Source organism: Penaeus vannamei, chromosome 24 (assembly GCF_042767895.1).
Source record: "Penaeus vannamei isolate JL-2024 chromosome 24, ASM4276789v1, whole genome shotgun sequence".
Taxonomy (NCBI): Eukaryota; Metazoa; Arthropoda; class Malacostraca; order Decapoda; family Penaeidae; genus Penaeus; species Penaeus vannamei.
In genome coordinates, this window is record NC_091572.1 from 33,519,920 (window position 1) to 33,532,419 (window position 12,500).

The 12,500-nt window shown below is 37.0% G+C and overlaps 4 protein-coding genes across 4 annotated transcripts in view; 2 read left to right on the plus strand and 2 right to left on the minus strand.

Annotated features, from left to right (window-relative positions):
- The window catches only part of Nop56 (Nop56 ribonucleoprotein), a 4,699-nt gene extending 1,273 nt beyond the window's left edge, over nt 1-3,426 (plus strand). Inside the window, exons 2-9 of the mRNA XM_027354011.2 lie at nt 41-245; nt 417-565; nt 690-898; nt 1,011-1,198; nt 1,398-1,799; nt 2,063-2,248; nt 2,340-2,488; nt 2,628-3,426. Coding sequence (XP_027209812.2) covers nt 41-245; nt 417-565; nt 690-898; nt 1,011-1,198; nt 1,398-1,799; nt 2,063-2,248; nt 2,340-2,488; nt 2,628-2,879 — 1,740 coding nt within the window. The 3' untranslated portion in view covers nt 2,880-3,426. The remainder of the gene's footprint in view (nt 1-40; nt 246-416; nt 566-689; nt 899-1,010; nt 1,199-1,397; nt 1,800-2,062; nt 2,249-2,339; nt 2,489-2,627) is intronic.
- A 1,560-nt stretch (nt 3,427-4,986) lies between these two features.
- Nucleotides 4,987-5,325, minus strand: LOC113803271 (cysteine-rich DPF motif domain-containing protein 1). Its single transcript, XM_027354016.2, has one exon. It carries the CDS (start codon nt 5,323-5,325, stop codon nt 4,987-4,989), a length of 339 nt encoding a protein of 112 aa, XP_027209817.1.
- Nucleotides 5,326-6,094: 769 nt separating this feature from the next.
- Nucleotides 6,095-9,412, minus strand: LOC113803267 (putative transferase CAF17 homolog, mitochondrial). The gene is made up of 2 exons (XM_027354012.2): nt 9,302-9,412; nt 6,095-8,341 (listed from the first exon to the last, which is right to left on the minus strand). Exon 2 carries the CDS (start codon nt 8,259-8,261, stop codon nt 7,221-7,223), a length of 1,041 nt encoding a protein of 346 aa, XP_027209813.1. The 5' UTR covers nt 8,262-8,341; nt 9,302-9,412; the 3' UTR covers nt 6,095-7,220.
- Nucleotides 9,413-9,714: 302 nt separating this feature from the next.
- The window catches only part of IleRS-m (Isoleucyl-tRNA synthetase, mitochondrial), an 11,478-nt gene continuing 8,692 nt past the window's right edge, over nt 9,715-12,500 (plus strand). The window contains exons 1-4 of the mRNA XM_027354013.2: nt 9,715-9,985; nt 10,257-10,379; nt 11,983-12,157; nt 12,440-12,500. The exon at nt 12,440-12,500 is cut by the window's right edge and continues 103 nt beyond it. Coding sequence (XP_027209814.2) covers nt 9,752-9,985; nt 10,257-10,379; nt 11,983-12,157; nt 12,440-12,500 — 593 coding nt within the window. The 5' untranslated portion in view covers nt 9,715-9,751. The remainder of the gene's footprint in view (nt 9,986-10,256; nt 10,380-11,982; nt 12,158-12,439) is intronic.

Sequence of the window (12,500 nt, forward strand, 5' to 3'; positions counted from 1 at the left end):
CTAGTCTTACAAATTCACTGTTTTTTTTACGTATTTGCAGATGAAGTTATATGTGCTGTTTGAGCACGCATCAGGGTATTCCCTGTATGTTGTGCGAGAGTTTGAGGAAATAGGAGCGTTTCTTCCCCAAGTGGAGGAGTCTATCACTGATCCTGGCAAGTTCATGCAGATTGTGAAGCTGGTTGGCTTTAAAGCTTTTGCTTCAGCTGCATCTGCCCTCGAGAATATAAACAGCATCACAGAAGGTCAGTAATGTCATCGTTGCTTTTGTTTTGTTTTTTGTTTTTCTGTTGTGGGTATTTCAGTTGACTACAATAATGATTTCAGCTAACTAGCTACTTAAAGGTGGAGTATTTTTTGTAAGATATTTGTTACTTTTATTTGATTACTGGAAATGTTTTCTCCCTGTTTTATAGGAATACTGACTGATGCCCTTAGTGCCTTCCTGGAGACCAACTTGCCAAAAGCAAAGACATTCCAACTTGGTGTTATTGATCCCAAGTTGGGAGCTGCCATCAATGAAGCTCTCGGCTTTAGTGTCACTCACATTGGTGTTGTCCCTGAGGTGAGATTTATTTCTTGAAGTCTTGACTCATGAAATTATAAATTTCTGACTTAAGTAGGAAATAGGATGGTAAACTTTGTAGGTTTTATGGAAAGTATGAGATTGAACATCCTTTACTTTGCAGGTTATCCGTGGCATCAGGACGCACCTCACTCATTTTGTAAAGGGCCTCTCCATAGCCTCTGTTAAGCAGACGGAGCTCGGTCTTGGTCACTCATACTCGAGAGGAAAGGTCAAGTTCAATGTGAACCGCGCTGATAACATGATCATCCAGAGTATTGCTTTAGTGGATCAGTTAGATAAGGATATCAATACATTTGCCATGAGAATCAAGTAAGGATTCCTTGTGTTTTAGTACCGTATATAGTTTGATAATGGAAATATTCCCTCTTTTATTTCATTATATTTTCCCCCCTTGTGATTAATATGTTCTTTGTATTTTCAGGGAATGGTATTCTTATCACTTCCCAGAGCTTGCAAAGATTGTGACTGACAACTACCAGTACGGTCAGTGTGCCAACTTCATCAAAGAACGAACTTCTCTGAAAGAAGATTCCTTGGAAAAACTGGAGGAAATTGTTATGGATTCTGCAAAAGCACAGGCTATTCTAGATGCTGCAAGGATGTCAATGGGTAAGTTCTTATGCTGTGAAGGTTTTTCAAGATATAGCTATGAAATAACCCTCTGAACATCTGTTGCTCTGATATTGAAATACAAACTTTTATCGTAATATTCGTATGATAGGAATATTTCAAATGTTAGGAATGAATGAATTTTTATAGGTTTCTGGTTTGATTAGTAATGGAGTAATCAATAATTTGAATCTTGCAGGTATGGATATTTCACCAATTGACTTGATAAACATCGAGCGCTTCGCAAAACGAGTCGTAGCCCTCTCAGAATACCGCAAGCAGCTAGCAGAATACCTCAGATCGAAGATGGACAGTGTAGCCCCCAACTTGGCCACCCTCATTGGTGAAGTTGTTGGTGCTCGACTTATCTCTCATGCTGGCTCACTTACCAATCTCGCCAAATACCCTGCATCCACCGTTCAGATCCTAGGGGCTGAGAAGGCTTTGTTCCGTGCCATCAAAACGAGATCAAATACCCCCAAGTATGGTCTTATCTACCACTCCACTTTCATTGGGCGAGCTGGGATGGCCAATAAGGGCAGAATCTCACGCTATCTGGCCAACAAGTGTTCTATTGCTTCACGTATCGATTGTTTCACAGGTAAGAAGAAAAAGGTGTTTCTCTCATATCTTTTGTATTCAACACCTTTATTATTGTTTTGTATAGTTGACCTTTTTTGACTTATCTGGGGAAATGGGAGGTGTATGGGCCTACATCCACATACATAATTATCTTGCAGATGCTCACATGCTCCCTCACGCACACTCACACACTCTCACTCACTGTCTCACACTCAATCATACTCTTACTCATGCTCACACACATACATTACCTATTTACTAATTTATTGGATCTGTCCACAGAAAACCTGACGAAAGTGTTTGGTGAGAAACTAAGAAATCAAGTTGAGGACCGATTGAAGTTCTATGAAACAGGAAACATTCCCAGAAAGAATGTGGAAGTCATGAGTGAAGCGTTAGAAGAACATAACCAACTTGTTAGCTCAATGGCCCAGAAGGGAAAGAAGAGGAAATTGGAAGATGTTAATGGTAAGTTTGGTATGTCCATACTATATTAGCAGTATAAGAAGACAATACTTGAAAGAATATCTTTTTTAACATGCTGTTTGTTCCTCTGTAGGGGATGTTGCAGAGAATATAGTAAATGGAGAAACCCCAAAGAAAAAGAAGAAGAAGAAGAAGAAGCAACAAGAGGAAGCAGCAACAGAAGAGGCAGCCACAGAGGAAGCACCAGCAGCAGAGGAGGTCGTAGAACCTGTAGCAGAGGAAGTAAGTAGAGAAAAGGAGCAAAAGAACTACACACCTGTAAACGCACATTTTGATCTGCTTAACCAACACGTAAACATTACATTAAATTTTTTTTTTTACAGTAAACTAGAAATGTTCTCACATTTTCCCTCCCCTTCAGGTTACTGAAAAGAAAAAGAAAAAGAAGAACAAGGTAGTCGTACAAGAAGAAGTAGCAGCACCAGAAGAACCCATGCACATTGCTGAGAATGGCATCTCAGAAAAGAAAAAGAAGAAGAAGAAGAAGAACCAAGCAGCAGTAGTGGAAGCAGAGCAGGAGACTGCAGTAGTAGAGGAGGAAGTGCCAGCTGCTGAGGTAACGACAAAGAAGAAGAAGAAGAAGAAGGCAGTAAAGGAAGCGGTTGATGAATAGGCAAATTAACTAGTTTATTTGATAATTATAATATTTTTTCTGCTCCTAGTACCTGTTAAAAAAAAAAAAAATCAGGTATTTTGTGCTAAAATATATTGCTTATTTCTTGTGCTTATGTACTAGACAAAAGTGAAAATCTCATTTTAGGCAATTTTTATTTTAATTTTTTTGTATTCCTGACTTTTCTGTTAATGTTGCAAATTGTATTTATTTGCTGTGAGAAAAAAAAAAAAATGAGAAACTATTCAAATATGATATCATGTTATGGATGAATTAAAAGTTTGAATTTCTTTTTAAACTACCTGGAATTTATGAAAAGACTTAGGTTAAATTAAGCTCCTTGTTATTTTTGTAATAGTGTTATTTAAACATGAAAGTTTTCAATATTTACTGTTACTGTTCTTTTTGGGGAATTTTCAAATTTCAGACATTTTAGAAAAAAATATTGTATGCTTGTATGTCTGTCTGTGTATGTGTGTATGAGTGGAAGACAAATGAACATTGACACTACAGTGTAATACACTATTCAATAAACATTTGTACTTGATGATTTAATATCATTGTTACCTTCATTTTTCTGAATAAGGTCTGAAGTACAGGCATCAGTCAGTAACTTCTGTACTGAAATAATAGTAGCAATAAACATTAAAATATTTTTCCCAAACACCTAAGGAATGAGATTAATAGATAAGGAAAGGTAGGCTTTGTAATAGCCGAAATGCTTGTGGACTACAATGTTCAGATGAATAATAAGCTACAGTGGGAAGTGTATGTGTACATGTACACCAGCCATCAACATGTAGCATTATATACTAAAGAAATATTACTGTCTTTTTCTTATCTGGTTAGGGATATATATGTATTTTTTAAATCTGCATTGTATTTGCACGTATTTTACTCAGCATCACCAACCTTTCTCCGTTGGTCTTGTATTTTTCTGCCTCTCTCTGTCTTTTCCCCTCACTCACTCGCACAAACCTTATTTGGGTTTTAGATGTGGTTGACAATAGAATTTAATGGGGTCGCCTATTTTTTATTATTGTTATTTCTTGAAAATTTTCTGCCTCGTTAACAGCTAAGGTCATTAACGTCATATTCAAAATATTGTGACATGTTGAGGCTTGTGGGCAAAGCCTCCTGGTAAAGAAAAGTCATACAGCACTATGATAAAATGTTGTGGCGAAAATGGGTAAACCTTAGTTAACGGTTAGGACGAAATGTTAGATGCCAAAGATTGTAGAGCACTATAAGCTAGTATAGTAGTGAAAAAGAGTAAATAGGGTAGAGCAAATGGAGTATGAAGGCCATTCTGAACTGGCACAAAGCCAGCCTTTTGGTCATTCATTTGGCACTAGTACCATGCCTGTGTTGTTTTAGTCTCTTGGTTTAGTATAAAAAAAGAAGAAAGAGAACATAAAAAGTAAAAAGTATCTCTTGTCTTGAATGTTGTAATAATGTGCATTAAGTTCCACATTAGTAATTCAAATTTTTCATTCAGTTTAATAGTAGAAAATATTATATATATGATGATGTGTAATTAATTATACTGTAGGCATCAGTAAGATCACATAAGGATATCTACTATTTTTCAAATTAAACAAAGTCAATAAAAAGCATAATATTTATAGGTAATTACTCCATTTAAAAGTCATATCATGTATGTCATTTATTTTCAAAATTTACATGATAGTATATATAAATAAGTAGATGAGTAAATAGTGAGTTGATGTAAATGACAGATTTGACAGTTTTTGAGCCCACTATACTATAAAAAATTAACTTTTCAGAATTATCATAATATACCATTCCAGTTCAACCCCAAATAAGTATACATCTCTCATTCTTCATGAAAACTTTGTGCATCATTCAAGCAAGCAATTTTCATTCTTTTCTTATTTGCAGCTTGGCTTCCTATAGTCCAAAATACTATTTGTTTGAATGTAATTTTTGAACACTGCATGACATAAAAATGTTCACTCAATATCTGGTAAATATAAGTAGATATCTAAATTGCAGAATATCTTCTTGTATGTAAATGGATAAAATGAAAGTTAGCATCTAATTTTTAGCCTATATATCCAGCAGTAAATTCCCATCCCCCTTCATCTTATTTCCCAATTCGCTTCTGCATTTCTGGGGGAAACTCTTCTATACTTGATCTTGCACAATCCAGGCAAAACCTCTTGGTGTAAAAGATGCTACATGAGGATGCCTGACACACAACTCTCTTACAAGCCACACATTCTGATCCTAGTAAGAGAAAGGATTTTGTGCCGGCACTTTGGAATGGGTCTTTCATCATATAACAGTTCTCCAGAAATGTGATATCCTTATGGAAAGGTGGTTTACAGCCATAGTAGTTATAGGACTCCGTCAAACCACACACTTCACAGAGAAATGTTCCGCCTTTTTCATTCTTCATGTTGATGTCACTTGCTGTTGCCATAGTTGGGTTTCCTCTACAGTTTACGGTGATGTTGGTTCCCAAATGACATATTTTGAACGCAATAATGTCTTCACTTCACTTTGTGGTGGTCGTTTCTCTGAGCTGAAACAGCAAAAGCCAAATCCAAATAATCTTATTATTGTTAAATTGTATATCAAACTTCTTAATGTTACCCATCTTTTTTGCCACTGAGAACCCCTTTACTTAAATAATTTATCTACTCAAGAAAACAATGTTATACACTAGCAAGCAACAAACTAATTTTCGTAAACTGATCAGCTAGGTGAATAATTATGTTACAGTATGCAATTAAATAAACGTTAATATTTTAGGAAACTTTTTTTTCATAGCAGCCTTATTATCAGTAATCTTGCTGCTGCCTCTTGATATTTTGACCATAATACACAGCCTCTAATTCTACCTTATCAAACCCCCAGGGATTTGTTGACAACCAAATGGTAACCACTCGGAACAATTATCATAACATTCTTTAGGTGAAATTGGAATTACACATTTACTTTTCAGTTCATGTAACATCTGTACTACTGATTTTTATAATATTCAGTTTGTTGAAGCATAGAAACTATTGAAGTTCCCTGGTAGTTTGAAAGAATATTTGTTGCTTAATCTTTTGATGTACACTGTTTACTGTATATTTGAAGATCGGGTCAAAATGTGTACCTGAATATGCTATTACGAATTGCCTTCTCAAGTGCCAAGTACATGGTAATATTTCATCTTACTATTTGGTAAATAAAATAAAATAAAGTAATATTCAAAAATATATTTAATAACAAATGACTAGATGACAAAATACAAACAAAAAACAAGAGTAGAACCTGAGAAAGTTCTTTATGCTTTCATAAACACATTTCCCCGTGTTTAAAGGCTGCCCTTAAAATGAGGGTATTTGCATCCAAATGTGTTCTCTGACCAATGGCCTGATATTAAATACATCTATAACATGTATCAATATGGTCATTTTAAGCACTACAATTATGAGATCAGATTGAGTGCATTAATGTGAACATATTGATGTTTTTTTATAGATGAAAGTTTTAAAAGTAACAAAATAATAAATGCATTTTTGGACAGACATGCCTTCAAATATAGTAGGTAATATACATAACTCTAACTCTCTATCATTTTAAACTCAAGCTTCCATGTAGTAACATTTATAATGTCTGAAAGCCTATTAAAAAGAACTGAGAATTATTTTGTTTTAAAATAATAAGGAATTGAATTAACCCACAACTTCACTGAATGTAATAGACCCACTATTTTATTAAATACAACTAAAAAGTCCATAAAGTTTCTACCCGAATTCAACAATTGACTAAAAACAAAAAGTAGGACCATTTTACTTCACAAGTTTTTATGTGACCTTTTAAAATAAGAACACATGGAACTTCACAATTACGATTACCAACATTTTCCCATGAGAATACAAAAAAATGATAAATGTATAAACTGTAAGCATAATACACATAAATAATGCAAGTGGTGGTTTGGAATACATACTCTTCAGATAAATAGTGAGTGAATTAATAACTGTTAACTTTCCAGCCTGTGATAATATGCTACTGGTGATAATATAATCCCTACATTGCATAACATGTGTTGATAATACTGGTCTCCAACTGTATGTCTGACTATATGAATAAAACCAACTAGAGATTTATCATGTGTTATCAGGCCAACCCATCATGAATTTCAAGTAAATGCAATGTACAATATATATATTATACAACAAATATATACTTGGTCATCCTAGAATCTCAGTTACATGTAAGTTATTACTTTGGAGTATATTTTGATTGGAAATAACATTAAAATGATTCCAAACTGAGTAAGTACTGCATTATCAATCCATTCTTTCTTTGATTTAGGTATGTTTAATTCATTTTTTCTTTTGAGGCTTCAATGGGCCACCATGGAGGCCTAAACGTTTTTACAACCATATCATTGGCTTTCAGAGATTCAGCAGCTAAGCATTCTTTAACTCTTAAAAGCCCTATCCCATACTGACCATCTATTCCTCGAACCTTTCCTACAGATTTTCCCTTCTCATTGATTATATTTGTATCGTAAGCAAGAGTGGAAGCGTCACCAGGAAATATGAGAGGCATGTACCTCTTGCGCACAACACCAGTGTGGAAAGTTCTGGCAGTAAGTTCTTGTCCTATGTAACAGCCTTTGTGAAAACTAACTCCATGAAGATAATCTAGATTGGCTTCAAGTGGCAAGCATTTTGTTGGTGGGAGCTCCTGCAGCCCTTCACCAACACCCAACTTATAACGTAAAAACTTGAAAATCTCTTTATCAAGTTCTACATCTGATACAATGTCTGTGATATGTTTTTTGTCTGGAACAACAAGCCTGTGTCCTAGATATTTCATCCTTGGATCTCTTGTCACAATGACATCGCTCACAGTGTCTTTCAAGTGCAGGAGGACCTCAGATTCTGCTTTTGGATTAAGGTATAAAGACTCTACATCAACCTGTGTAATACTGTCCATGTCTAATTCTGGCTCAAACACAGCCCATACATTAAAGTCTTCTAGAGGTTTAATGTCAATTTTCCTTCGCACTTTGTACATCTTCAGATGCCTCACTAAATGGTCCAATTTTTCACGGTCACATTCAACTAGATAACTCTCCTCATGCCTCTTGTAAATAATGGTATCAAAGACAACTCTGCCTTGAGTGTTGAGCATCATTGAGTACATGCTTGTTGCTCCTTCTAACAGGTGATTCATGTCATTTGTGACAAGGCCTTGCAGGAAAGCAGAAGCCTCTTTGCCATTTACTTGCACTAAGCTCCTGCTTGACTGCACTTCAGCACTAAGATTTCTTTGCATGGAATAAGAAATGCTGGCCCAATTTCTTCCAGCATGTACTGTCTGGCGACACAATCTACTAAATACATGCAACATGATTTGCGTTCTGGTGTAAATTACCAAAAAACTTTACTGTGCTCCTTCAGATGGCTGGTTCTTGGAAAGTCCTCAAGTACCTGGAAGAAATAAAGGTTTCCTCAGTCCTTCTATACTATAAGTAATTCATATAATAAATTTGGGCAAATCTTACTTATACACAACTGCACCTACAACTCGCCTACATGTGGCCACATAATAACCAGTAAACCTCCACTACATATACCATGGTAAGACTGAGCTTGTAGACCTCCCACGTAACTAATTACCATCCAGACTGTAAAGTATTTTTCTTGCACAGGGAATATTACATCTTTTCATGTGCAGAAAACATAATTTTGTCTACATTTGTGTGGATGGATGATGAAACAAGTGCATGGGAAGGATAAAAAAATCTTATGTGTGGAAGATGATTTAAAAAAGAACTAAGCGTGAGCGGAAAGTTACCAGAGAACTACATTTGCGCAGACAGAATTTGACCAAATAATTTTTGCAGACCAAATTTTACAGTCTGGATTATCATATCAGAAACTGTCGAAGCTTGGTTTGGACAGCATATACACATGTTGGAGAATTGTTTGTCTTTGCCAGAGTACAGACAGTAGGGAAGACAAGTGATTGCTTGACAATACCACAATATCAGGTTGCATATAGGTTTGTATGGCTTTCATAAATTATTACAGCAAAATGCATGTGGATTTGGATAGAACACAAGCAATGTATATTATACATTTCTAATAATTATGTTTTAGCAATCACTTTTCCTCTATATCCACATGTTCCTATTCCCAATTACAAGTAATCCTATCACACATAATAGTCGAATCGTAAATACAAATATATAATATAACGAGACATTGCTGTGCAAAAATTGACCAGGGCTTTAAACTTTGCAAAAATAACTCTTTTTAACGTTTTAATATCTACTTAAACCACAGATCATTTGCTAAGTGATACTCAATCCCCATAGTGACTTAGAACTAAATTGGATGCTCAGAAAACAGAAGAGAATAATAATTTAGACAGCTGAAATGACGTACGTGCTCTCGGTCGAAATTCTGTGCAAATGATGCAACAGTTTGTAACTGTGTTTATGAAGTGATCTCCAGACAACAACAATATTTATGAGTTCCTGATGATATATTTTGATGATTCCTCTTCTTCTGTTGTATCTATATCTGGCCACAACCGCTGTTAAAGGATTTACATAAATTTGATATATGTTTTGTGATCCCGTTAAAAGACATAAAAATATTAGTAAACATTCTAGTAAACAAGAATGCATTTAATAGTTAAGCAAACTCACTTACCCTATATATAAACTAATATTGAAATAATTTACTTCAAAAAGACTATAGTTTGCCTCAATAACTTATGATAATGTACACTAATATGCATTATATAATATTTATTCGGAAAGTTAAATACTTATAATAAGGAAAGAACACTGTGCTTATTATTCGCACTGTACCAGCTGATCCTCCTTCAAGATGCGGCAACTTCGGCCCCTTCTCGTATCACACTCAGGGAACTATAAGAATAGTCAATGGACACGATTGAAGATTCTGCACAGGTGTCTCTCCACGTCACTGAGAAACTCTTGCAAGGAAGATAATGATACGTCAGCTCAGAAATACAAGAGAACAGTTCTCTTGCCTGCGACGAGTTTCCCTCTTCGGGTAGAAGGAGCAAAAAGGGTCAAGAATGAGAGGAGAATTCAGGAGGTAAAAATCGTGTAATTGGTGTTAATGTGTAGTATAAAGAGGGATTATGGCAATGAAGAGTGAGTCACTAATGTTTAGAAGTTTTGTTTATATTTTATATTAATGTATTTTCTTTGCTTATTTTGGATTAGTTTTATATTAATTGATGTTATGTAATAGATATAGAATTCTCTTCATAAGAAATAGAATAAAGTGATGTGACTTTTTTAGAATTAAATTATGCCTGAAATTTCTATACTTGATGATTCCATATACTGTATTCCATATCCAGGAAGCTGGCTTTGCAGACCTGTACGACTGGCAGAGAAAGCAGAAGCGTGAGCAAGAGTATGTCCTGCATGATGGGCCACCGTATGCAAATGGAAAACCACATATTGGCCATGCAGTCAACAAGGTATTTTTTTGTATATGTGTGTATCTTAATGTTAGGAAGTACAGTCTGTGATGTAGTGTTCTAGATGGTATTTAAGTAATTCCATGGTTTCTTTTTTCCTTTCCCTTTCCCTTTCCTCTTCCCCTCCCCCTTATCCTTACTCTTCTCCTTCCCTTTCTCCTTCTTCTCTTTCTCCTTCTCCTTCTCCTTCTCCTTCTCCTTCTCCTTCTCCTTCTCCTTCTCCTTCTCCTTCTCCTTCTCCTCCTCCTTCTCATTCTCCTTCTCCTTCTCCTTCTCCTTCTCCTTCTCCTTCTCCTTCTCCTTCTCCTTCTCCTTCTCCTTCTCCTTCTCCTTCTCCTTCTCCTTCTCCTTCTTCTTCTCCTTCTCCTTCTCCTTCTCCTTCTCCTTCTCCTTCTCCTTCTCCTTCTCCTTCTTCTCCTTCTCCTTCTTCTTCTCCTTCTTCTCCTTCCCCTTCCCCTTCCCCTTCCCCTTCCCCTTCCCCTTCCCCTTCCCCTTCCCCTACCCCTCCCCCTTCCCCTTCCCCTTCCCCTTCCCCTTCCCCTTCCCCTTCTCCTTCTTACCCTTACCCTTACCCTTACCCTTACCCTTACCCTTACCTTACCTTACCTTACCTTACCTTACCTTACCTTACCTTACCTTACCTTACCTTACCTTACCTTACCTTACCTTACCTTACCTTACCTTACCCCTTCCCCTAGCCCTACCTCTTCTTTTCTTTCTTCCCCTTCTCCTTCTCTTTTTACTTCTTCCCTTTCCCCTTTCCCCATCTCCTTCCCTTCCCCTTCCCCATCTTCCCCTTCCCCTTTCCCTTCCCCTTCCCTTCCCCTTCCCCTTCCCCTTCCCCTTCCCCTTTGCCTTCCCTGTCCCCTTCCCCTTGCCCTTTCCCTTTTCCTTTTCCTTTTTCTTTTCCTTTCTGTTTCCCTTCCCCTTTGCCATCCCCTTCCCCTCCCCCGTCCCCTTCCCCTTCCCCTTCCCCTTCCCCTTCCCCTTCCCCTTCCCCTTCCACTTTCCCCTCCCCTTGCCCTTTCCCTTTTCCTTTTTCCTTTTTCTTTTCCTTTCTGTTTCCCTTCCCTTTCCCTTCCCCTTCCCCTTACCCTTATCCTTACCCTTACCCATACCCTTTGCCTTCCCTGTCCCCTTCCCCTTGCCCTTTCCCTTTTCCTTTTCCTTTCTGTTTCCCTTCCCCTTTGCCATCCCCTTCCCCTCCCCCGTCCCCTTCCCCTTCCCCTTCCCCTTCCCCTTCCCCTTCGCCTTCCACTTCCCCCTCCCCTTGCCCTTTCCCTTGCCCTTTTTCCTTTTTCTTTTCCTTTCTGTTTCCCTTACCCTTCGCCTTCGCCTTCCCCTTCCCCTTCCCCTTCCCCTTCCCCTTCCCCTTCCCCTTTGCCTATCCCATCCCCTTCCCCTTCCCCTTCCCCTTCCATGCAGAAAATAGTTATAATGTTTAGAAATGAAGAGAGAGGAAATTTTATATTGTAAATAAATCCATTATTGAAGGATTAATTCCATCCTCATAATTTTCAGTTTTTGGTAAAAAAAATTTACAGTGCAGACCAAAATTCATGTTTTTCTAGTATGTGAAAAGAAATATTGCCATACATTCCAGATTCTTAAGGATGTGACCATGAGACAGAAACTCCTAAGAGGTTACAAAGTGCACTACATCCCAGGATGGGATTGCCATGGTCTCCCCATTGAACTGAAGGCACTTGACAGGGACAAAAAGAAGAAGAAGAAAGAGGTTCCAACCCCAACTACTCCTCTTGGGATCAGGAAGATGGGTTAGAGAATTTATTTTTGAGATTATGCTATAGTTTGGGTTAGTGCTTATCAGTCTGTCTGTGTATACTCAGGTCTTCAGTGTGTTTTTTCTCATTAGTTTGCTTTTAATTTATTTGGAAGGAAATATTATTTGAAGCAAAGAGATATGGACAAATGTATGGAATAATTTTGGAGAATTGTTAATAGTCAGTTAGGAAGAGTAGGCATTTAGAATTAAACAATATGACCAATGTATTAATATTTAAGTAATGTTTTCAAGAGAGATTATGTCCCAATTGCAGCCAAAAAATTTGCTGAAGAAGCCCTAGACATTCAGCGTGAAACATTTAAGAGGTGGGGCGT